The sequence below is a fragment of the Heteronotia binoei genome, chromosome 9, assembly GCF_032191835.1.
Source record: "Heteronotia binoei isolate CCM8104 ecotype False Entrance Well chromosome 9, APGP_CSIRO_Hbin_v1, whole genome shotgun sequence".
Taxonomy (NCBI): Eukaryota; Metazoa; Chordata; class Lepidosauria; order Squamata; family Gekkonidae; genus Heteronotia; species Heteronotia binoei.
The window spans coordinates 48,212,017-48,238,461 of NC_083231.1; the positions used below are offsets into that span (position 1 = coordinate 48,212,017).

The window sequence follows — 26,445 nt, forward strand, 5'->3', positions numbered from 1 at the left end:
CATGGGATCCCAACTTTGTTTTCTCTCTCTCTTTCCTCCCCCTCCCCAAAAGCAGAGGAGCAACCCCAGAGAAGGAAGCAAAAGCTGTGTATGCATATATGTGTGACCAAGGGAGAGAGGCAAAAGGTAGGAAGCAGGAAGCAAAGAGCCATTAGGGAGCTGGGATAAAAGCTAATTACTGTGTGGCTGCTGCAGCAGTCCTGAAAAAGGAAGCAGAAGGAAGTTACTCGGGGGATGGATTTGAGCCCTGCATGGGCTGGATCCAGTCCTCAGGCCGCATGTTTAAAATCCCCGGATTAGGAAGTCTTTGGTACAGCCAGCTCTCAAGGGTGTCACATGTTTTTGCATAATCGTCCAAGGTTTGTTAATGTAGGCAGGCTATTTACACAGCTGCTGCTATGCATTAACAAACCTTTCCCAGACTTCCTTCTCCAGGAAGGTATAGTATGTTTAAATTGCATTCTCCTATATGAATGGTAGGGATGACTGATAAAGTCACCTGTGGCTTCAAGCATAATTTCCTATGGATAGATTCACAAGAACCAGCTCTCCTTTAGTAAAGCTGATGCGTCTTGGGTACAAAAATATGACACATCTCTCTTTGAAAGCACCACCAAGAAGTGGTTCATTTGAAACATTCCCTGAATGAGAATGCCCTGGGGACAGTCATGGAGCATTTTGGAGTCACAGAATTAGGCCACAGTCAGGTAAAACAATTTTATAACAAGGATTTGGGCAAAAGATTTCCTGATGTCTTCAATCACTTCAGTAATACTACTCCAGACTAAATAATGGCATTACTGAAGCTTCTTAAAAAACTATTCCAGTCTATAACAATAATATATTTCAACTACTGATCACAGAACACTGATTATGCTCTCTGAAAAGGTGAATATATAAATGAATATCTTACCTGTATTATGTCCAAGTCTTTCATTTGAATGTTGTGTAAGATCAATTGTCCTGTCAATCTGAAAGATTTTTAAGTCTTCATCATCTAAGGCAATATCTCCCCAAAAGACAGCTTTAAATACAAAAAGAGAACTTAATTTAAATATATCAAGAGTCATATTACACAAGCATTTATTTTAACACTGTGGCCAGATTCCAACATAGAGTTAATTACTCTTTAGCTCACAGAAGTAAATTTTAATCATTAACAGAGTCTTAATTTTGTTGGATTGTGTGACCTATAACCATTTATCTGCAAAATGTATTGATTCACACAGCTACTGAAAAAAAACTTTTTAAATATTGAAGAAAAATAATACATCCCTCAGAATATAGGCTTGGGTCCCCAGAGTGTTTCCACAGATGCAAGGATTTCTACCCATAGAGCATTACTTTCTTGCCTCCTCCTTCCTGTGGCAGACTGACATGCACTCTGAAATGCTGGGGGGGGGGGGTATCCTGCCCCAAGAGAGGGGGAAATGATAAAGTCATAGTCCTTGGGTGAAAATCCTTGTGCCACTGGGAAAACACCACGAAGTCAAGCTATGGCATTAATGAAGTTATCTTAGAATGTTAACAATGTTATTCAGATCATTAGCCAAATGAAAAGCTTCTTCAACAGCTTCATTTCTCCCTCAAATATACATATATCACAGTAATTTAGCAAGACTAGATGAGCTGTTTCTTAATTGCTTATCATAAATGGTGAAGTTTTTACATTGACACTTTGGTAGGTTTAAAATACACTAAATTCCAATCCATACTCCTACCACAGATATAAAGCAATCATTCTGCCAAGTTCTAAATACTTGGTATTGTTCCAGCATGAAACAGTTATGCCTTATTTGCCCATACCAATCTTTCAGTAGAAAATACGTTTACTCAATGCATCACTAACTTCCGCTACAGACGCAGACTTATCTCCACACATGAATGGAATGCAAAAAAAAGAAAGAAAAAGTATTGCGTTAACGTGAAAAACTAGGGGCAAGTGAACCCTTTTGGTTCTAGTCTGGCAGTAATTTGTGTTTTCTATATTACATGTTTGATAGAAATAACACAGTTATTCCCATATCACAAGGTTCCCGCACTTGGGTTCTAATTTGGGCTGAAAACATCACATTGCGGGACTAGTCAGTGAAATATTGATATTTCAGTCAAAGCAGACACCGCCATTGCTATGGAGACAAGAATCTTCACCTTCTACACAGAAAGGAAGCAAAAGTAGCAAAAGGATGGTGCCTCTTCCTTGGCCTGAGAAGGGACCAACTGAAGATGTCAAGAGGTTTAAAATATTGAATCATATCAATACAAGGTTAGGGAAGAGGCCTTCCCTGCCACAGAACACACAATCTACAGATGCCAGCTCTCCAGCCCTGCCCCCAAACAACACAACTCTCAAAAAAGAGAAGCGGTGGACAGATCCAAGCAACAACAACAGTTCCAAGCAGATCACTGAGAAAAGGCCAACAAACTCAACTGTTAAAAAAGTGACCTTTTTAACAATGAAAATTAGGCCAAATAGCCCCCTCAAGAACCAGAACCAGAAGAGAAAAGGAACAACAGCAGCACAACACAGCAGCAACAAATCAAACACAGAATCCTTTTAAAACAGTAAAAAAAACCTTGACTTTTAACAACACAGGAACTTTACCAACCCCTCACCCTAACCCCAAGAAATCCAAGCCACCCAAATCAGGAAAAGTAAAAGGATACTGCACTTTTAAAAGTTCTCTCACTAAAGTAAGATATGGGCAAATTGGCAACCCCCCCACCCCAGGCCCCCACCCCCAGCAGAACCCTCTAACCCCTAATAAGCTACCCAGTACTCACCCACCCAAATCTGGATAAGTAAAGGGACTCTGAGTCTTAAAAAGTCCTTTTACTAACTAAAATAAAAAGAACACCAAGACTGTCTTACCTTAGACGTCTTCTCTTCTCCAGGTCAGGCAAGTCTGAGAGAGAGCAACAGCAGCTGAGGCCAAGGGCCAGCGCAGCACAATCTCTCTCACACACCAACACAGCAGCAATGGAATGGAGTCCAGCCAGTCAGACCCCTTAAAAAAGTTCTCTGGCTCTACACAGCAGTTTCAAAAAATATCACTGCTCTGTGATTGGCCAGAGAACACTGTTTACTTGGATACCCAAGTAAACAAAAGAACAACAATGTTGCTGATGGCTGGGGGATTAACCCAGCCATCAGCTACACAACAGCCCTGAAAAGCATGCATTTGCAATGCATTTTGCAAATGCATGCTTTGGATTGACTGCTAGGGTTCCTCTCCCCCTCCCTCTCCTTCCCTGATCCCAGGGAGGCTATGGGAGAGGCGGGAAAAGGCTTCCAAAGGCGGGAAAGGAGGCAAGCAGCTCCCCTGAGGCTGCAGAAGCTCCTTTCCCACCTTTTCCATGGACTTCCATATACTTCCGAATATCTATTCAGAAGTTTATGGGGAGCCGTATACGGCTCCCGTATAATGGGTCCCAACTGGATTCGGAAATGTACGGTGACGTATACTTCCGAATCAGGGGTGATTTGGCGGCTTCTTTGATTCAGCCAAACTGAATGCACACCCCTAGACTACTAGGTTAGAAGAGTGAAGCCAAGGCTTGTATGGCTTGTATTCTATCACTCCACTCAACAATGTAAGAAGCCTTCCTCTAGCTTAAGCTGCTCTAAGTCTTTAAATGTTGCTGAGTGGTAGAGTACAAGACACTACTGTGCAGAACTATATGAGGAACACTACAAGAAACAGGGAGAATGATAATATGTAATTCTGGAATTATTTCCAGCCAGTCACCATAGTGTTCTTCCTGCCATTGCTCTCTGCATTTCCTCCTTCCGTACTATTCCATTGTCTCTCTGACTTAATTATAAAATTATAAAATAATTCCAACATTGAGGCTGGAGAGAACTCTGTATAGGCTAGACAGTGCTTGCAGAATTTCTCCTCTAAGTCACACATAAGGTTATAGTTGTCCTTAAAAGCATGTTACACATAGCTGTCCCTTGTTTCCTCATATATATCCCAAGAGCACTTGACTATCTCCAACACACAAGTACACTATGCCCCACTTTTAGCAGATTTCTGTTTCTTTTCCTTTTTCAAATATGGTTCTAGCATCGAGCTGACTTTTATCTACATAGTGCTATTCAACCCTTGTTCCCTCAAATTTTGTGTCAGCACACATTCTATAACTATTCACACTGTTTCTCTTGACAGATATGCCAATTACTGGAACTCCTGTTGCCTTCAACTCCCTTCATATATACAAAGTTTGCTGTCACCCCTCTTATCCAAACCTTTTCCAAACCTCCTCAGCATACAGCAGCTCCTGGTAATTTTCCTCTCCATATCCTCTGTCAGCCCTTTCTGCTGTTCTTCCAAACCTAAACTAAAGAATGAAAGAGGGCAGCTAGTTGCCCCCTCTCTTCCAGCATTACCCCCAGCCTGCACAAGAAGAGAACAGAGGCTGAAATAAGAGATGTCACTGCTTCCCTGGTGCAGACGTTTAAGGCAGAAGCCTTAACTGACAGTTGCCACACTTTGGGAAGCAGGGATAAATTTTAAATCTTTCCTCTTAAAACTAAAGAGTTGTGTTCCTCCCCCACCCCCCATCTTTTCCAATGTTGAAAAAGAGAGAAGCAGATCATTTTACAAAAAAGGCTACGCCAACGATCAAGAGACCTTCATTGACAAAAGCCATGTGACATGGGGGCAGTAAGGTGGGGAACTGGTTGAGATGGAGTGGGAAAGCTGGCTGGATTCAACCCCATGCATTTTTTATCTGTAACATTCCACTTGAAACAAAACAAAAATGCCCTAAATTATATCTCTTGCACAATGCAAATCTTAATATAGTTTTTAGTTTTCTGCACTATTTTTCATTCCCTTATTCAGTGTCCCTTGTTCACTCTTTGTTTTCCATAGGAAATCAAATATGCAGTACCAAAGCATATTACTTATCAGATCCTTTCTCATCAAACAACTTGCCTCCCTTTGCAAAGTGGGTTCTGATTTAAGCATGACACTGGTGGGACAGAAGACTTTACTTATGAAGCTTCTCATTTAAATGGGATCCTCAGCTACTGTGCATGCCAGAGATCACACCCAAGATCTGCACCAGAGACAATCATTACATTGGCATGCACTCAGAGTAAGGCTGCATGTGTAGAAGTCTAGTTTAATTGCTGGTGCTTGATGTCTAAACAGCTGTACAGTTTTCCCCGAAACACACTGACTTTCTACTTCCTATCTAATTTCCATGGGATTACTGTATGACAAGCAGCATGCAAAATTGGTAAATTTTCAAACAGTTATTATTGGTAATCTTTCTGAATGTAACTAAGACATCTTGGTTACACCACAAGCTATACTTTCTAATTGTGAGCACAATCATGTTTTAAGAGAAAATATTTAACATTCATTTATGCTTGTCCAAGTATGGCAACTGTCAGTTAAAGCTTCTGCCTTAAACTTCTGTACCAGGGAAGCAGTGATATCTTTTACACTGATTAACAAAAGCTATTGAGGAAGAATCAGCATGGATTCTGTAATGGAAGATCCTAACCGATTCCTCATTAGAATTTGCTCTGCCCCCAGAAGCCATTGAAAAAATAAGGTAGTCCTCTGTGCAAGCACCAGTCGTTTCCAGTTCTGGGGTTACATCACATCATGGTGTTTTCGTGGCAGACTTTTTAAGGGGTGGTTTGCCATTGCCTTCCCTAGTCATCTACACTTTCCCCCCAGAAAGCTAGGTACTTATTTTACCAACCTCAGAAGGATGCAACGCTGAGTCAACCTCGAGCCAGCTACCTGAACCCAGCTTCCACTGGGATTGAACTCAGGTCGTGAGTAGAGAGTTGGGGAAGGCAATGGCAAACTACCCCATAAAAAGTCTGCTGAGAAAATGTTGTGAAAGCAACGTTACCCCAGAATCGGAACTGACTGTTGCTTACACAGGGGACTACCTTTACTTTTACAGCTTCTGCTTCCCCCGTCTCAAGCAATCAATTCCCCACCAGCTGCTGCAAGGGCGCATTTTGATCCACAGATCCCTCCAATTTACATTGTGGCTTCCTGCTCTTGTTTTTTGGAGATTCAGAAACTATGAGGGAAATTTGAGGGAACCATGGATCAAAATGCCCCCAAGCTGCAACTGGTGGGGTCAAATTAAACATTTGACCCAGGGAAAGCAGAAGCTGGGGGCAGAGTAACTGTTATTAAGGAATTGGTCCTTGTTTCACTAACCTTTTAGAATTCTTTGAGCAGGTGAGTAAGCATGTGGACAAGGGTGATCCAACAGATATTGTTTACCAAGACTTCAAGAAAGCTTTTGATAAAGTTCCTCATCAAAGGTTCTTAAACACAGCAGCATGGAAACAAAAGGACAAGTTCTTTAATGGATTAAAAACTGGTTAATTAACAGGAAACAGAAAGTGAGTATAAATGGGCAGTTTTTACAGTGGAAGGTTGCGAATGGTGGAGTACCACAGGGCTCAGTACTTTTTACCACAACACTTTTTAACTTGTTCATTAATGATTTGGAGTTGGGAGTAAGCAGTGAAATGGCTAAGTTTGCAGATGACACAAAGTTTTTCGGGGCAGTGAAAACCACAGAGGACTCTGAGATGTTCTAGAGGAATCTGTTGAGGCTGGACTAGTTGGCATAAACATGGCAAATGAGGTTCAATATGGATAAGTGCAAAGTAATGAAAATGGAGCCAAAAATACTAACTATAAATACACATTGATGTCCAAACTGGTAGCAATTGACCAGGGGAGAGATCTTGGAGCCAAAGTAGATACCGTAACTCACTGAAAATGTCAACTCAGTATGCTTCTGCAGTAAAAAAAAAGCAAATGCTATGCTGGGGATTATAAACAAAGGAACTGAAAACAAATCAGCCAATATCATAATCAGTGTTCCCTCTAAGCTGAGTTAGTGTGAGATAGCTTACAGGTTTTTTTAGCTTCTGGCTCACACATTTTTTTGTCTTAGCTCAGAAAGATGGCCCCAGGTCTAGAAAGTATCTCTTGCTTCTGGCCCCACTTGTGGACCTCCTGATGATACCTGGGGTTTTTGCTACTGTGTGACAAAGAGTGTTGGACTGGATGGGCCATTGATCTCATACAACATGGCTTCTTTTATGTTCTTAAGTATCATGAGTTTTACCTGTTGACTAGCTTCAGTAACGTTGGGGAAGCATCCATCTCTCACACATCTTTAAAACTCTACATATTAATTGCTCTGAAGAAACATAAGCAATGTTCCCCATTAATTATACTAGAACTTCACTTACGCATTCCAAAAATCAATTCAAAGAGATCATAAAAGTGCATGTGAAAATTAGTAGTATGACAAATAAGAGAATATACACAAAAAGTGGTATATACACAAAAAGTGTATAACTCCTTTAAAGTGAGAAAGTGTATAGATTTATTCTACATCAATCATCATGTAACTATCCTAAAATTTTACTTTCCTGGTTTCCTTTTGCTGTAAAAGGTTATCCTTTACTTCAATGGTTGACAATTAAGCTCACAACTGCTTGGCTAAATCTGAACTACTGAACTAAGGTATGTTCTTTCTTGGAAACATTTGCCTACCCTTTTTTCTTTTCTTTTCCTTTTTTGCAACGGAGGGCATCCTGTTCCGTAGAAGGTGATGAAGAAGAATAAATCAAGCTAAATATGTCTTCAGATTTCTTTACATTCTTGAAAACTGTTACAGTTTAGCACCCCAATCTAATCGGTATATTACGGAAAGAATTACAGCTCAATACTCTACAACAGCTAAAAAGCACAGAAAGGGCAAGAAGCCAGGCAATACTGGTGAAACAAATCTGCTGTAATTTAGCCATTTTTATTTGTAGTAAGCTCCAAATTATGAGATCAAGCACATGCCTAGTCTTGTCAGTTCCCTGGGGAGAGTGAATTGGTTTTTAAAAAAAAATCAGGAGAAATGCCAGAATGCTTACACTGCAGGGTACTGAGGTGTAAATAAACTAATTCATTTTTTCCTAAAATATTTTCAGAATCATAAGGAGTATAATTCACTTCTAAGCTTTCAGAAATATAATTTTCTTAGACAAACATAACATTGCAGCTATGTCATCACACTGTATATATGCTTTGATTATCTAGTGTTTCCCCCCCCCCTTTGGTAGGAACCTTTCCTCTTACTGTTCACTATAATTTTTTTTTAAAAAAAATCAGCTACTCTTTAGGAATTTTATCTGCTACTACACACTCTGCAAGGTAGTATTTATTTATTTTACAGTTTACTTTTCTCACTGAGACTCAAAGTAGACAAAGAAACAAAAAGAAAGATGCAGGTATTTTATTTTTTATTTAAATATTTATCTCATCTTATCCTCACAGACTGGAGGTTGCTAACAGAACAGGCTGCACATGTAGTTAGGGTTACTAGGTTCAACTTGGCAAACAGCAGGAGATGGACGAAGGGAGAGAACTGTTGACGACAGTGTTATATCACTTCTGGGGGGGGATGGAAGTGGTGTCGTGTGTCTCTAGGATTTGCTGGAAATTCTATGGACTGGCAACCCTGGTAACAGTCCATTCACTACTTAAAAACAGTATACAGATTTTTTTTAAAAAAAAATCACACATGGTATGATAAATAATGGGATGGATTCAGCCATTCTTGAATGAGCCTTACTCCAGCCCTTCTTCAGATTAAGCAGCACTTCTTCCAACTAAAGAAACATTAATGTTATTTGAAGCCTCCTAAATCTGAAGAAAAGGATAAGGGCAGGATTCACCGAACAGTTTCTTCCACATGTGGCTATGACAACTCTGTCCACTTTTCTCCCTCAAAGGCAAGATTTTCCCTCTGTTTTTTTTTCTTTCCCTTTACTGATTGAGCTACCCTAGTGATGTTTTTCTTTGTGCTGAAGAATTCTAGTTGTCCCACCCTGTCTCAGTATGATATTTTGGCTGTTGGCTCAGCCCAGGATTCTGAGGGAAGGATCAAGAGCCTGCTTTAACTTAAACGGCACTCAAGGCATCTTGAAATTCAAAATATTTTATTTAACACAGAGGGGAAATGTCAGGTGAAATTAGAGGTTGAAAACTTCTGAGGTATAACTAGTACAGGCACAGACTTATGTTTGGGCTAATAAAGGTTTCTTAAGCTTTTCTCAATTTCTTAAAATCTTTATGATGAGAGGCTTTTGTTCCAAGTGTCCCCCCCAAACACTTCACTATACTTTGTATGAGTATTCTCTGACTCCTTTAGTTTCCAGAAGGCTGGTATGCCCTTTTTAGAACCCAAACCCCTTCTCTTGAAATGCCAGTACTCATCTTGAGTTTTTAACTGACTCTTAAGGTTTCTACAGGCAGTTTCCAACCACACCAGTCCAGGGATCTCTGTACTCTTAAAAGATAACTCCCCGTTCTCTAGAAGAATTATCCCCTTTCCTGGAATTCTTTGCCTACTTCCCAAACTTCCTTGCCAATTTTCTCCACAGTTTTCCTGTCTGTGTTAAACTGCTCTCAGTTAAGACTGAAATCAGACTCAATCAATCAAGGAAGAAATCTGACTGATTATTTCCACAGCCTGAAGCTCTTAAATACTTTTTTTTCCTGCTCAGCTGATGCTGACCAATCAGATCTCTTGGAACAGCCTGCCACTCAAGGCACTCTGGCTCTGAGAAGAATTAATCATTTACATTTATTTATATGTTTACATAGCATTTCTGGGATTTTAAAAAGTGCAGTCCATCACAGTGGCATTGGCCAGCATTCATAGTTGGGTTTAATCTGGACTTTAAGGTCTGGGTGTTCCCAAAGGCACAATCTGAAGGGCTCTTGGCCTAAGAGGCATAGGGAGCAAGATCCAGACCTCTGTTACATATAGCATCTTTTATCACACCTGGTTAGTTTGCCAGCAACAGCCAGTCCTCAAAAACCATGACCTGGCTACAGTGATCCATGCTCTGATCGCATCCAAGTGAGATTACTGCAATGCATTCTTTTCTGGAATTCCTTTGAAAACTGTTCAGAAACTTCAATTGGTCCAAAATGCAGTGGCCAGGTTAATGTCTGAGACTGGTTACATGGATTGTATTCACTCCTATGCTGAAAGATCTGCACTGGTTACTCATCTGTTTCTGGGCACAATTCAAAGTGCTGGTTCTTACTTTTAAGGGCCCAAATGGCTTAGAGACAGGGTACTAAGGACTGCCTGCTGCCATGGTCATCATCTGACCAATTAACATCTACCTCTCAAGCCCTGCTCTCTATGCTACTACCTTCAGAGGTAAAGCGTGTGGTGTCTAGAGACAAGACATTTTCTATGGTGATTTTGCCTTTGGAATGCCCTCTCCCTTTAGGGTCATCTGGTGCCTAGTTTTTTCATTAGGAGCCAGGGCAATACACACATATTTACCTAGGCTTTTAATTAAGGATTTTCTCATCAGATTTTGAATGATTTTCTTCTGTTTTATGCATAGTTGTCATACTGTTTATTGTAGGGCTCACACGCTTGAGCCCTAAGACCCCACAAAGCCTGAAGACAGAAATGTGGGTGGATCACGCATTTGGCATATCAGCTTGAGCCACCCACATTGTGTCTCAAAAGCTAAAAGGGCACAGACATCTTGCACTCATATTCTCGCTTCCTTTTGCTGACGCATGTATTCTTGATAAATTGCTGGCTGTATCGGATCTTGGAAGCTATGAAGACATAACCTCATGCTTTTGAACAAATGCTTCCTGTTTCATTAACTGCCTGATTATTATTAGCATCAGCTAGAGATGTATAAATAAAATGAGGACTTGCAAAGAGCAAGTAAGCGTTCCTCAATTTCTCAATACATGTGCCGAGAGTCTTCATTCCAACAAGCGGTGCCCCGAAGCAGGGACAGCTCACCGAAGCAGGCACAGCTCATCTCCCAGGAAAAGGGAGAGCTCCTGCTTTCAGGTATCGCGTGGCACAGCCCAGCAGCTCAGCTCCTACTTATCAAACGCCTGGCATAAGGCCCTGAAGTGCGCACTCTGTCGTTCTCAACGACCCCTTTCATTTGGTAAGTATGGGCGGACAGTTCTCTCAGGCTGAGCAGAAACATTTAGGTGAGTTAAAGTTTTTGATCCAAAAGTCCAGCGGGTCCGTGACTTCTGGCCAACTTAAGACTCTGTTACAAGAGATCAGTAAGCAATGCCCCTGGTATCTGAAGGGAGGTTCTTTTAAACTTCGGAACTGGGAGAAGATAGGGAAGACCTTTCACACAGAGCCCCGAGCTTCTATTGAACTGCTGCAAGTCTGGCATAAATGCAGGTATGCAGTAGAGAAATTTATGCCCGTTTCTAACCCAAGCCAGCTCTCCAAAGATTGTCCCCTAAAAGGCACTGGTGTCCAACTAATGCCCCCTGCCCCTCCTCTTCTTCCTCCTCCTTTTCCCCCTCCTCCACCAACAGATCCACCCATGGGCCCACTATCTAACGCCCCGGGACACATGGTCTGTGAAGTTTTGGAGAAGGAACTTGATCAGGCTAAATTGGAAGAATTGGCAGAAATGTTGTCTATTTGCCCTGTACATTTGACAGGGGAAGAGTTGCCTGACCTTTTATTGGTAAAGGCTATCAGAGAAAATGCTAATTTGGATTCAAAAAGAGCCCCGTGGTGCAGAGTGTTAAAGCTGCAATACTGCAGTCTTGAGCTCTGCTTATGGCCTGAGTTTGATCCTGGCGGAAGCTGGATTCAGGTAGCTGCCTCAAGGTTACTCAGCCTTCCATATTTCTGAGGTTGGTCAAATGAGTACCCAGTTTGCCGGGGGGGGAGTGTAAAAGACTCACTTTACTTTGCAACAGTGCTCAAAGATCTTTCAACTGAAAAGTTGATACCTTATATGCACTTAATTTGATTCATCAACTTCCTGGTGCATGTATCTCTCCAAATTGACCTTGATTTGATTGACTATATTTTAAATTTTGCAGGTTTTAATTTCTTCTTGTTACTTTTCTCATTGCTCACTATTTAAAGTCATTTTAATCTTCCTGGTCAGGGCAATATACATGCTGATAAGATTTTAAAAAGTGTTACTTCCCTATTTATTTATTTATTTATTTTTCTTTCTCAGTCATAGCTGTTTTTACCTAAATGCCAAAGCACTGGACAAACGGTTTTTGTTGCTTTTGATCAGACTCAGCACATTGTGCTAATCATCATATTCCTGATTCTGCTGTTAACCTGCAGCGTTTGCAAACTAACATAAGAACATAAGAGAGCCTGTTTGGTGTAGTGATTAAGTGTGTGGACTCTTATCTGAAAGAGCCAGGTTTGATTCCCCACTCCTCCACTTACAACTGCTGGAGTGACCTTGGTTAAGAGCAGTTTCTGTCAGTGCTCTCTCGGCCCCACCCACCTCACAGGGTGTCTGTTGTGAGGGAGGACAGAATATAGCTCCAATGTCTTCTTCTATGCATACACACATGTACATATATATGTATATCTATACTGTGGCTGATAGCAACTGATGGACCTCTGCTCTATATTTTTATCTGCCCTCTTGGGGCTAGCTATGCTTATAGCTGCCACCACTTCCTGTAGCAGTGAATTCCACATGTTAATCACCCTTCAGGTAAAGAAGTACTTCCTTTTATCTATTTTAGCCTGACTGCTTAACAATTTCATTGAATGCTTAGTAGGAACCAAAAGTAATTGGCACACTTATCCATTTTTTTTCTCATCACTAACAACTCTGCTCTGAACTTGCACGCCAGCCCTGCAAGGCGGGCCAAGTACAAACAACAGGCTTGTGCAATGAAGACAGAAAAACAGCCCACAAAGTCTTACTGCCAATAGAGGAGCGGCAGACAGACAGATAGCATTACTTCATAAACCCAGCCAGATTTTTTTTTACAAAAGTTGCTCCTTCCCTCATAAAAGATTTTTTTTTTTTTAATTACATGTGCTTGGAGCCATTTTCCTCTTTCTCTCTGCCTTTAAAGAAGAAACAGGAAATGAGCAGAGTTTCACTAACGCAATAAATAGCTTAGTTTCTTTGCATGGAGCTAAGGAATGTAACCCTTTGTGTTACAAATTGCCCTGAAAAGCAAAGGGCAACCTCATTTTTTAACCCTAGTTTTTCTTTTCATGGAAAAAAAATAAACAAAACATTCTTGATCAGCCATATGATATAGAATTAATTTTGTTTTTCTCTTGATTTAATCTCAAGGTGTTCTAATATTTTCCAGAATTAAGATATGGTCCCACTTGCACACACACCAGCAGTAAAAAATGGCCCTGGTGACTTCAAATTGCCCATACAAACATGCATCTGAAAACCTGTCCTCTCTGGAAACAGCAGCAACAAACGATGGTTCCAGACATACATCCTCCCTGCTGCAAGAACACAAGGGGGGTGATAACAGATTTTACTATGTGCCTGTTAGTTTTGTACATGCTAGACAAGGCCGTTGTCTATATTTCTGTATTTCTTTTGCTGAATCCCATTTTACTTTACCTGTTTTTCTGAATTTGTTGATTTTTGTACACAATGGAACATTTAATTCCAGCATGGCATTTCATATAATTCCACAGGTCAAACTATTGTGGAACATGCTAATCAGACATTGAAAACCACTCTTCAAAAACAATTAAAAGGAGGAATGCTGCTGTGTTGCAGGTCTTTTGTGGGTTCTGGCACATTGTATTCGCCCGGCTAAAGATGGCATGGCATCAGGGTCTCCCAAATCTGATTCCCAATTTCAATCTCAGCCTCAAACGCTGGAAGAGGCTGGGCAAGAGCCTTCTCCAGAGAATTTGGTGGCTGCTGTTCTTGCAACTCACAATGAAATCTATGACTAGTCTCTATTGTTTATATTTATGTATTTTGTCTCCTATCAAGCTATTCGTGTTACATTTAACACAGTTTTCTATCTTATTTTGAACTTTCCCAATTTTCATTCATTTAAATCTGAAAATCCTTTTTGTTATTTGTCTGAAAAGAACAGTGTTTTAAAATGCTACCTCACACATTTTGGTTCCTATAAGACCTCTTTTCATTTGAAGTTATAGCATGTGTTACAGAAGAACATCTGTACCCTTCCTTGGATAAAACTACCCTCTCACTGTGCATCTTCTCTCTTAAGTCTTGAAAAATTAATATCTTGTTTTACCAGTGACCCAATTATTTTCAGTGTCGTGCTTCTCATAGAAATACCTTTTCTAGATTTGTTGATAATTCACTAAGCAGAATTTCTAAAAATTCTTGGTCTTCATTAGAAATCTAGACTTTAACAATGTTCTGCATTCTTCAAATGTATATCTTCATTTGCTCTCTTAATGTCATTTATAGTCAAGTTTAACCATCTATGAACTGTACATATCAATCTTCCTATTTAGCTATTTGGTGAACCTCTTACCTGTGGAAAGAGGCATCTACATGCTTATCTATTTTATTTTGGCTCGGCCCCTTCCCAGCCAAGCCGCATCGCCGGCGCTCAGGCTGGGGGCCGCCTTTGCCCTCGCGGAAGAACGAGAGTAGAGATTGACAGCCCCTAACCATCCGGGGCTTGAGCGGGGGCGTGGCGCCAGGGCTTTATAAGCCCTGGCCCCGCCTGGACTGAGGGCGGCTGTCTTCTTGGCTCTCTGTCGGAGAGCCTCGTGCAGTTTTTTCGGCCTTTGGAGCGTCGTGGGTCTGTTGTGGCGGCGTGGGTCGGTGCATCGGCTGGAGGCGTAGGCGTTGCAGCGCGAGCGGCCGGAGATCGTTCTAGACGGAGCGCGGTTTGGAGTCGGGCACAAGGGGCTGGTAGCGCAAGCGGTAGCGGCTCGCTGGGAGTCTTTTACGGGGGTGGATAGGCTGTGTGTGGTTCGCAGCGGCCGGGCTTGGCTGGCGGTTGCTCCATACAGAGTTGGGAGATGCTTATCTATTTTATTTTATGCCTCTATAGTATCTTGTTAGAGTTTGACCTTTTCTGAGTGTTTTGTTTAGAAAATCCTTTCTATATTTCATGTTCTTACCATGGTAGGACTCCAGTTCTGCTTGATTTTGTGTTTCAATCCAGTCTACAATCCTGGCCAGGCTGGCTACTGGATAACACATTTCTATTTGCTTGTTTTAAGTTTCAGCCTCTCCATTATTTCAACCTTCTTCATCAAGGTGCATGTTTTAGCACCCTGCTTTATGCATCAGTTTTAAATTCTATCTTTGCACTGCCCCTAGGTTTTCTCCTAAGTTTATATATATATATCATGCTTAATATAAATAGATTTAAGAATTGTTTTGTGTTTTTGACCAGGTATTAACCATAATTTGATTTCTAGGATTTTTTTCATTGTTTTATTGTTTGCTCATTTTTTCTTTCAATATCCTGTGCAGGAAATCTGGACCTGCAAGTCAAGTTTGAATGCATGTTCATTATGATAGGTTTAAGAATGGCTGGTATGTCTGTTAAGAATTGTTTGTTTAAGGATTAATTATTATTTGCTTTTAGGATTGCGTTGTTAAAGTTTGTTGAAACCCACTCTCACACCTATGTGAGACCCACAGAACAGATTGGGATGAGCTGGCACAGAGAAAAATGGGGTTCAGTGAAACTTGATCACCCCACTGATTTCCAATGGTTTAAATTCTCTGATCCAGTTCTCTAATCTCTAATCATAATCCCTCATATACATGTATGTTAAAGCTGGCATTGTTCTATTGAGGCCTCAGTTTTGTTTTGTTTTTGAAGTTTTTTTTTTATTTTTGACAATTTCATATGTTCCAAAGCTATAGCAAAAGTTTTTCTTCCCTTTTTGTGACCATTTTTAGAATCCAGGGGTAATTCCAACTCTGGTAATCTCTTTGGAGTGCCAATCTTGTACACAATTTCATGTTTTCCTTTTAAAAATTCATATCTGTTGCAACAAAGTAAAAAGCCTCTCATGAATCTCTAGATGCATGCTTTCTATATGGGTGTACAGTAGCCTGAAACATAGGTTTATATTGTGGATATGTATTCTGCATAATATATGGTGTATAAAATTTGCCCTTTAACATTGGAAGGGTAGAGACCTTGTCAAACTGAAACTCCATGTGAAGAGGAGAAAGTATCCAGTCCAAAACAAGTGTGGTAATTTATGGCAATTTGTGGACAGCCAAGAAAAGCTTTAAAGGGGAAAAAGCACCCATTATTGTTGTTTTGTTTGTTTCTCCAAGTATGTTTTCCAGACTCTTCCATATCTACCCAGAGGTTCTGAACTTTGCCTGGTCATGTCTCATTGATGTTGGAAGGAAGGCCTCCCCCAGAACCCCATCCAATTTATTTCCAGGGAAATTCCTCTGCCTAGCAAAAGGCTGGTTGCTCCAGCTGAGCACAATAACAGCCTCACTGCCACTTCCCAGTTTTACTTCCCAAATAAAAAGAATTCCTTTTGACTGCAATAGAAACACATTTCCTGTGAAAAGATTGTCATGCATAAAGCATGCAAACTCTCCATGAACTCAAGAAAGAAGACCTCTTGTTAGACTAAGGGAGGAGGGGAACAAGAAATGAACAGTAAAATGGTTTTTCTATTGTTAATATGGCCAGTATGGACTGCCCATTTCTGGCCATGCTCTCACCTATGTCTGAATGTGCGTATCTTGATCACCTAGGCTACAATATGTTGCTTGCCATAAAGGCACATGAATTGATTCAGTTTATAACATGTCACTTACATATGTCCCTTATGTGTTTTAAAAAATTGAGATGAGTTTTTGTATTCTTGCATTATAAATAGTAATGTTTATTGATAAAAATTGCCAATACCAAGACACATAGCTTTCCCTCATACATATAGAGCTTACTTTTTGGTAACTGACATTCCCATCCCCCTCTTATCTCAACTGTGTTTTAACCTTGGTTGTTTGAAACTTACATGAGAGCACATCATGCAATTTGGCATACACTCTCCAAGAATTGTACAGTGCAGGAAGGGGGAGAACTGATACCAGAGTGCTATTGTATAAAGAGGGTAGCCTAGTTTCAAAAGAGACCTAGTGGGCCCTCTCACGCCATAAAGAGGGTAGTCTAGCCTCAAATACTAAGATGTGCCAGTGTGAATGCTAAAAACCATCATTGCTTCTTCTCCACCTGTGGTTTATCTTTACCCCATCTCTATTAGTACACTCCTTCGTTACCCCCATTGTAATGTCATTCTATTCCTTCCTGGGAATGTCAAAACCAAATTGTCATTTTGCTGCCCTTTGTAAGCAGTCATATAAAAGAGAAAAGAGTGGAATGTGGGGCTCACGCGCTTGAGCCCCCAGACCCCACAAAGCCTGAAGACAGAAATGTGGGTGGATCACGCATTTGGCATATCAGCCTGAGCCGCCCACAGTGTGTCTCAAAGGCTAAAAGGGCGCAGACATCTTACACTCATATTCTCGCTTCCTTTTGCTGACACATGTATTCTTGATAAATTGCTGGCTGTATCGAATCTTGGGGGCTATGAAGACATAATCTCATGCTTTTGAACAAATGCTTCCTGTTTAATTAACTGCCTGATTATTATTAGCATCAGTTAGAGATGTATAAATAAAATGAGGACTTGCAGAGAGCAAGCAAGCTTTCCTCACTTCCTCAATACACGTGTCGAGAGTCTTCATTCCAACAGTTTATGTCTAATTTTTTAATGGCTTACTTTTTAATGACTTTTAAAGGGCTTTTAAAATGGTTTGTTCTTTTGATTTTTAATGGTAAGTCACCTTGTGCAGGACTCTCAAGTTATCAGAAAACGCCAAATATCTCCCTTGTGTAATGAAAACAATGTACTAAATATCTTCAACACATAAACAATACACAAAACACTAGTATTACTTATGAGAAAAATTCAAAATACACACACTGTTGCCAATAAATACAATTCAGAATAACATAAACTCGGGAGAGCTACTGGCCCAGCATAAAGTATGTACCACTGAGTCGTGAATATTACAGAGGCTGTAAAGCTCCAGAGATAAGCAATATTAAAATAAATATTATTGAAGCTGATATATGGTTTAGAGAGTCTCAGAGTAAAGGCTTTTAGTTATTCATATGTGTATCTCTTCACAAAGATATTAATCGAAACAGGAAACATAACAATCAAAATTTCATCGAGAACATACCTTATGCACAGTTGGAGAATATATTTTTATCACCTTTGAGAGTTGTATAAGTCTTTACATATTCCTTGAAAGCCTGAAACTGTAATGTAACTTGGTTGTTTTGTTTATGTTATTCTGAATTGTATTTGTTGGCAAAGTGTGTGTATTTTGAATTTTTCTCATAAGTAATACTAGTGTTTTGTGTATTATTTATGTGTTGGAGATATTTAGTACATTGTCATTTATGTGTTGGAGATATTTAGTACATTGTTTTCATAACACAAGGGAGATTTTTGGTGTTTTCTGGTTGTTTAGTCTTTCTCCTTGTCCCTGTTTTTTCATTGGACTCTCAAGTTATGACATATAAATCACCTTTTAATTGTTTTAAAAATTTATTTCAATTATTAATTTTAATCAGTTCACTTTTAAGATTTAGTGTGGGCAAGGAACTATCTTTTCCTCTCACCATTTTTTCACCAAAAGAAGAGACACTGAGCTACTGCTTTTGGGAGCAGACATGCAGAATCCATAGTCTTTCGTTTCAGCTTTAAAGATACAGTAGCACAGTTTATATGCATTTTAGTGCGGTTTTCTTAACGTTTATATGACCTTGCTAATATATTAGAAAGCCTTTAGTACAAAGCTTCTTTTAGGAAAGAAAATCATACAAGTCTAAAACCTGTGGTGAACCTGCAAGATCAGTGCAACAAAGCAACCATCATATAGCTAGCTACCAAGGACAGCTCTAAGAGAAAGATTTAAATATTTCACTTTTTAAAAATCTCATCTTCCACTGAGCTTGCTGAATATACTATTGTTTCCAAAGATACTATGGTTATATATAAAAGGTCACAACTGAAGCATAATGGGGAAAAACAAGCAAGTTCACTAATTATAGCTCACAATTAAGCTATAAATATAGCATACCGTTATACAGAAAATTGGTTTAAGTGAAAGGTTAAGCATGAAAAGTATGTCTTTATTCTGAGAAAATATGTGGAAATCTGATAGAGATTATTCCTAAATATTTTGAGATGCTGCCAATATCAGGATTAAGGAAACTGTAGAAGACATTCTAAAAGCAAAACCCTAGTCACTTCCCATACATTAATGACCAGACAAAATTGTAATTTGTTCCTGTATCTCAGCAGCTGTAAAGAACTGTAATTCAATGCCAGTAAAGAACTGCAGCTTTGTACACAGCTAAAACTGCACCAAAAAAGGGAACCATTTGGGAAACAATACCTTGGAAAATAAAGTACACATATTATATTTGGGGTATATTCCAGTTCAAGCTAAATTCCAATTTGGGATGTGTGTAAAATGCCCCACAAAACTATTTTTGGTTTGTAGTGGCAGAAATAATTCAATACTATGAAACTTCCAGTGCTTGAAAACCCGCTTGGACATGAGGGAGAAGGCATCTTTTCCATAGTTTGAGCCCTTCCTTGTTTACATACTGAATAACTCACACAAGTAAGGTATCAGGAAGGATCTTCAGGTTGTTTACATACTGAATAACTCACATCAGTAAGGTATCAGGAAGGATCTTCATGTTGTCATGAAGGGCTGTATCTCTTCAGCACACCTAGAAATGCTTCTCTAGATTAGAGTTTGTTTGTTTTTTAATGTTGTGGTAGTATTCTTATCTCATAATGTTAAATGGTTTTGGTGTAGAAACAATATCCCAACTGGGGGGGGGGGGGGACCACATCTATTTCTGGCCTGTTTTTTCACCCCAGGTGTTTTGGGGTGGGGGTTTTTGTTTACAGAAAGCAAACTCTAAGTGGTGACTGGCTGTACTTTGGCAACATTTTTTACTATTATACAGGTGACAATGTCCTAAGAAGAAAACATTCTATGTCCCTTTTTCAGCATTTTGCCAAAAAAGTAAAACTGAAGTAGGAAAACACACCCCACATCATGGCTGCCACTTCTCCTCACAACTGGGTTTGTGGATTTCTGGGTAAAGAAGGTTTAAGGTTGCTCCTTCTGGCAAGTAAAATACCAAAAAAAAAAGGGGGGGGGACTGTCTCTGTTTCAGTCGTTCAGCAACAAACTGTGAAGAAAGAAATGAACAAAAGCCACAGCAGAAATAAACCATTGTGTTTAACTTACCACCTACACGCAACAGCTGCTGGAACTGGGAGATGGACACAGCAGATGCTCCAAACTCAAGCATTCACATAAGATACAGGCATTTTATATGGTTTCAGTTGAATCTAAATGGAATGCATGAATCAAGTAACTGTGAAGCCCATAACTACTATGTGCGTAATGTTATTACTAGCCTTAGGATGCAATCCTATAGACATTTCTCTGGAAGAAAACCCCAATGAATAAAATAAGGCTTCCTTCCGAGTTAACCAGCTGAGACTTGTTCCCACAGTGTATTACTGGCCTGTTGTTTGAAACACAGCTCCCATCAAAGTGCTATTGAAGTTCTTTTATATCACCAAACTAGATTTGAGTGGGGAAATATGAAAGCAGACAAATGTTTACAAACTAACCTTGGGCTGTTTATCATTTTTTTTAGCTTTTTCATTCTCACAAGTGAGTTCATAAGTAGAAAAGTGGTGACTATGGTTTGTTCAATGGACCGTTAAAAAATCTATGCCACACAATCCTAGGCAAGAATAGGGCTTAACATAATTTCTCTTAATATACTCTCTAAGTACATTTAGTACTAGGCAAGAATAGGTCTTAACATAATTTCTCTTAATATACTCTCTAAGTACATTTAGTACTTCAAAGAGCACATGAAATGCAACTAGTAATTTGATGCTTTTTTTGGTAAATATTTAAATGCTAATTAAAAACAAAGCACAGACATTACAAGAAGTATAAAAACCAATGCTCAGGTAATACTTTCCTATCAAGAGGTATTGGAGACAGGACTAAACGATTGGAGGGAGGAGAAGATTTGTGAAACTTTTCAATCCCAAAACACCCCCAATCAATGGACCAGCAAAGTCTCCAGAAACGGCTCAAAACTGACAGAGGGCTGGGAGGGGAAAGGAAAGTATATAATAGGAAGAAGAAGGAAGAGACTAGAAGGGGGAGGCATTTCCTCTTCCCTGACAGTTCCTGCTTCTTTTAATATATTTCACTTTTCTTCCAGCATAGCATATGTTTGATTTTTATGACTACCAAGTGAAATTCACAAAAGCCTCAGGAATGTATGCTCCCATACGTGTCAAGCCAACATCCACCCATTTCAGCAACTTTGTAGTCCTGCACTCAATAGGAATTGAGATAATGCTGATTTAATACTAGTGTCACGCCCCTGATGGCCCCTGCCACGCCCCACCGTGGCCGCTGCTCTCCTGCTGGCCTGGTTTGGGCCTGAGCCCGTTTAGGCTTCCCAGAGGTCTCAGAATGTGGAAGGACAGAGCTGGGTTACTTCACCCCTCTGTGCTCGTGTCCTCCCCGGCTGTGCTTGGGCTCCTCCCTCTCTCGTTCGGCTGCCCTTCTGTTGCAGCAGCCTGCTTCCTCCCTGACCTTTCAGCCTCTGGACTTTTATACTGTCCCCGGCCCCCTCCCTTCCTCCCTGACCCCACCCCCGGATAACTCCGCCCTCACTTATAAGCAAGGACGCTGTGGGTGGACTTCCTGAGGCATGTGCTCCGTGGGGCAGCCGAGGGGGCTGTGATGCTGGGGCTGCCGCGGCTTGAAGTTCCTGGGCTTTCTGGGCTCAAAGTTCCTGGACTTCCAGCCCTCTCTGTGAGGCGTCGTTCCCTCCTCCCCTGCTCCACAATTGCAGCCACAGCTTGGCCACTGCTCCTGAGCCTGGGGGCGGGCACATCGGCTCCATGCATTGGCGGACTCATCGGCAGGATGGGCCGTGCCAGGCAGCCGGGAGGTATCTCAGGTCCCCGGGGGGTGCGGGAGGGGCTCCCATTGGAATCCCATCACAGCCGGGACGGGACAACTAGAAATACACAAAGAAGCATGAGCTTCAGTTTGCTTGGTGTCTTCTGCACATTATTTTCATTCTACTCAAGAGATAAATGTACAGCTAGAAATACATGTACATGCACACGTGAAAATGCCCAGGATTCATATGGATTATATTTCCTCAGTACAAGGGAAGTATTCCTTTTCCAGCACTGGGTTTTTTTGCCCCCCCCGCGAAAAGGCTCCATCCCCACCCTCCAGTGGGGAAGGCCTCCCAGCGCTGGCCCAAATTGGGCCCCACAAACACCCCCTCTTGAACTTCCAACTGAGGGAATTGCCTAGTTTGCCAACTCCCATGCGCTAACCCTGTCCTTTTCCTATCCTTACCTACTGTATATCCTGTGATAACTGAGAAAGATTACATAACTGCAACACTGGTAAAGACCCTTAAACCTGATGATTTAGCCCTCCTGTATTAAATGATTCAGTGTCTTAGTACTTTGCTATTCTCTGTGGCTGACTTGATCTGGGGTAATCTCTGAATTTCTGTAAATGATTTGGCCACTAGGATACAAAGGTATTTGCAACCAGTTTGTGAGTACAATATGACTTTGTAGTTGTTTTTGCTGAATGTCATAACCCCCACACATGCATGAGGGAAGTTTTTAAAATGAAATTTATGAAGTCAGCTAATTAAAAAGTATGAAATTCCACTAAAGTGCAAGTTGAAATAGGCCCTGACTTTTATGTTTACCATCGGAAAAAGTAGCATCATATTGTGCATATGTAATGTGAGAAACACCCCTGGACTCTCATAATTATTTAGTGTAGAGCATAATTGAATTGTCTATTGATTTTTCTCTGCATCATTGTTATTCATTCCATCATGCAAGATCAAAAATGTCTGTTCCTGCTGCTAATAGCATTATTTTTCATTTTGTGGATTGACATTGGACTCTGCTGTTTTAAAAATGCATTTCAAATTAACAGGGCAGGGCCTTTTGTTAAAACTCATTGGTTTTTTTCATACAATTTCCAAATACAAATACCAAGCAGGTGCAAATATGAAATGCGAATAACTATTAATAATAATAATGTGACTCACAAACTGATATATCTATTATTTTTTCCAACTCTCTTCAGGTAACCCAAGCAACAGAAGGAACATCACTGAGTACAGTTAGCATTAGACAGGGCTTTTTTTGAGCAGGAACGCACAGGAATGCAGTTCCGGCTGGCTTGGTGTCAGGGAGTGTGGCTTAGTATGCAAACAGTTCCTGCTGGAACAATGGTGATGTCATGGGGTGTGGCCTAATATGCAAATGAGTTCCTGCTGGGCTTTTTCTGCAAAAAAGCCCTGGCATTAGATATATTTTTTGACAGAAAAGTAAGCATGATAAAATATCTGTAACTAATAAAAATCTTTGGATGTCCTATTTCATTTGTTCACCTGTAAATACTTTTAACATAAAACTTCATTTTCTTGAGTAAGTTGCCCGTAATATTACTGAACTTTTATGCATTTATGAATGATTTGTTGTTTATTTGCCCCCACAAAGTTTCTAATATCAGATTTTAATATTTGTGTGACAGTCTTGAAGATGAAAACATAGAAAGGAGAGCTGAGGAGACAGTTACAAGCAGGAGGATGAAGGAGATGCTCTAAAATAGGGGTGTCAAACATAAGGCTTAGGGGCCAGAACCAGCCCATCAAGGGCTCTTATCCTGCCTGCAAGCAACTGGTGTGAGGAAGGAAACAGAAAGCTGCTGGGGGGGGGGGGTGAATGGAGCCACTTTGATTTTGTCTGCAGCAACCCCTTCACTTAAAGCAGCAGCCTCACTGGTTTCACTTGGCTCACAGTACTGGTACTGAGAGTGGGGTGGGGAAGGGTTTTCTCATCCTCCAGGCAGCATAGGATCATCAGTCCAGCGCTGAACTGCATGTCCCTCCATACAGGTTTTCCTTTGCATCTCCCCCAGTCCATGGGGCCTTGCAGTGAGGGCACATCAACTCAGAGATTACCAACTTCAACAGCAAGAAAAGAGTAGGAATCAATGGACAGTTTTCCCAATGGAGGGAAGTAAGCAGTGGGGTCCCACAAGTATTGTTATTGGGGCTGGTAGTATCTAATTTATTCATAAATGATCTGAAATGAGAGGTGAGTAGTGTAGTTGCAAAGTTTGCATGTGACAGCAAATTATTCATGCTGGTGAAAACCAAGGCTGATTGTAAAGAGCTCCAAGAGGACCTCCACAAACTGGGTAAGTGGGTGATAATGTAGCAAATGTTCAATGTTGATAAATGTAAGATGATACATATTGGAACAAAAAATCCCAAATTTGAAGTATAAGCTAATACCGGCCTCAGATTCAGCAGGAGCTCACAGGAGCGCAGATCTTGAACCTTTCTGATGGCTCTCCCTCTTCCTCCCCACCTACTTTGTCCACTGAATAGTAGGTGCAGTTGCATAACAATCCCTAGATTAGGAGAGCGGGCAGCCAGCCAGCCACCAGGGGCTTTGCCATGCCTCCAGCAGCCCTCATAAACCCCTGCAGAAGCCCGCACCACCCTTTCTTCACTTCTTATGTGATTTTAGGTGGCAGGTAACTTGCTGGCCTTTTGACTGGGGAGGGGGCAGCCCAGGAGAGCCCCAGGCGAGTGAAGCCTGCTTGTGTTGGCAGGATCTCTACCCAGCCCAAGCAGGCCTTGCTCACTCGGGGCTCTCCTTTCTTACATCGGGTTGCTTTTGGTGGAGGGGGGGCATATACTAATGAGTTATGCTAATGAGCTCCACCACCTATTTTTCTGCAAAATAACCCCTGGGCTAATAGGGTCTGAACTTGCTGAGATTGAGAGGGGAAAAGATCTTGGGGTCATAGTGGGTAGCTCAATGAAAGTGTCTACCAGCGTGCTGCAGCAGTGTAAAAGGCAAACTCTGTGTTAGAGATTATTAGGAAAAGGATTGAGAATAAAATGGCCAATATTGTAATCTCTAGTGCGGCCTCATTTGGAATACTGTGCACTGTACTGTGTACAGTTCTCATCACCATTTCTTAAAAAGGACATTGCAGAGCTGGAAAAAGAACAGAGGAGGGCAACCAATATGATTATAGGTGGGGGGGGTGTAGAAAAATCCCAACAGGAACTCATTTGCATATTAGGCCACACACCTCTGACACCAAGCCAGATGGAACAGCATTCTTGCTCAAAAAAAAGCCCTGATTAGGGGGTTGGAGCACCTTTCCTTTAAGGAAAGGCTGAAGAGTCTGGGACTTCTCAGTTTATAAAAAATACAACGGGTAGGGGGAGGCATGATAAAGGTTTATAAAATTATGCATGAGGTGTGGAGAGAGTTGAAAAGAAATTTTTCTCCCTCTCCTAAAATACTAAAACTTGAGGGCATTGAATGAAACTGATGGGCAGTAAGTTTAAAACGGACAAAAGAAAATGCTACTTTATACAGAGTAATTAAAAGGTGGAATTTTCTGTCAGAGGGTGTAGTGATGGTCACAGGGGGGAAAACGGCTTTAAAAGGGAATTAGATAGATTCATTATAGGGTTGCCAATCCCCAGTTGGGTAAATAAAGAACAAAGTAAACCATGTAGCACTATATATGAGGTTATATTAACATGTATAACATATAAAGGTACATAACAATGTTGAAGGAAAAAATCCCGTTCGCTGTAAACCAAAAAGTTCTCAGTTGCCAAATAAGCCTTCCTCTTAAGGTGCCATTACAATTCGTAGTCCAAACAGAACTGACTGGCAAACAAGCCTTCTTCGTAGAATAAGTTGTAGGTCCAAAGAAGGAAAAAGCGGGACAGGTTTCAGTTTGTCCAACCTTCATCAGCCAAAGATTAATATTTTCAACATCTCATGGCTTCCTGCCAATCTCTTACACAAAATAACATGTTAATGGAAGCACCAGTCCTATCCCGTTCTGGAATTAACGTTCCCTCATTTTATTGCTGGTATATGCTTCTCCAGTGATAGGACTGGTGCTTCCATGTTTATGCTATACATGTTAATATAACCTCATATATAGTGCTACATGGTTTACTTTGTTCTTTACTTATCATTATATAACTGTGGTTCCTCAGTGTTGTAATCCCCAGTTGGGGGCAGGGGAACCCCTGGTTTGGAGGCCTTCCTCCTGCTTCAGGGCTATCATAAAGTGTGGAGGGGTGTTGAATGTCCGCTGTGCACTCCGTTTTACCCTATGGAGCCTGGTCCCCCTAGGGTATAATGGAGAATCGATCAGTGGCTGTTTTTGAGGTAGAGGCACCAAATGTTCAGTATAGAATCTGGTCCCTCTCCTCAACCCCCCTAACAAGTTTCAAAAAAATTGGTCCAATGGGTCAGATTTTTTTAGCCCCAAAAAGAAGGTGCCCCCAACCTCCATTACTTCCAATGAAGGGAAGTGATTTAAAAGGAGCATGGTCCCTTTAAATGAGAAGGCCAGAACTCCCTTCTCAGTTCAAACCATGCTTCTGGATCCACCCCCAAAGTCTCCTGGCT

General features: G+C 40.8%; 1 protein-coding gene across 1 annotated transcript in view; it reads right to left on the reverse strand.

Moving 5' to 3' along the window:
- TLL1 (tolloid like 1) overlaps positions 1-26,445 on the reverse strand; it is a 191,454-nt gene that overhangs the window by 94,223 nt on the left and 70,786 nt on the right. The window contains exon 2 of the mRNA XM_060246563.1: positions 914-1,024. Coding sequence (XP_060102546.1) covers positions 914-1,024 — 111 coding nt within the window. The remainder of the gene's footprint in view (positions 1-913; positions 1,025-26,445) is intronic.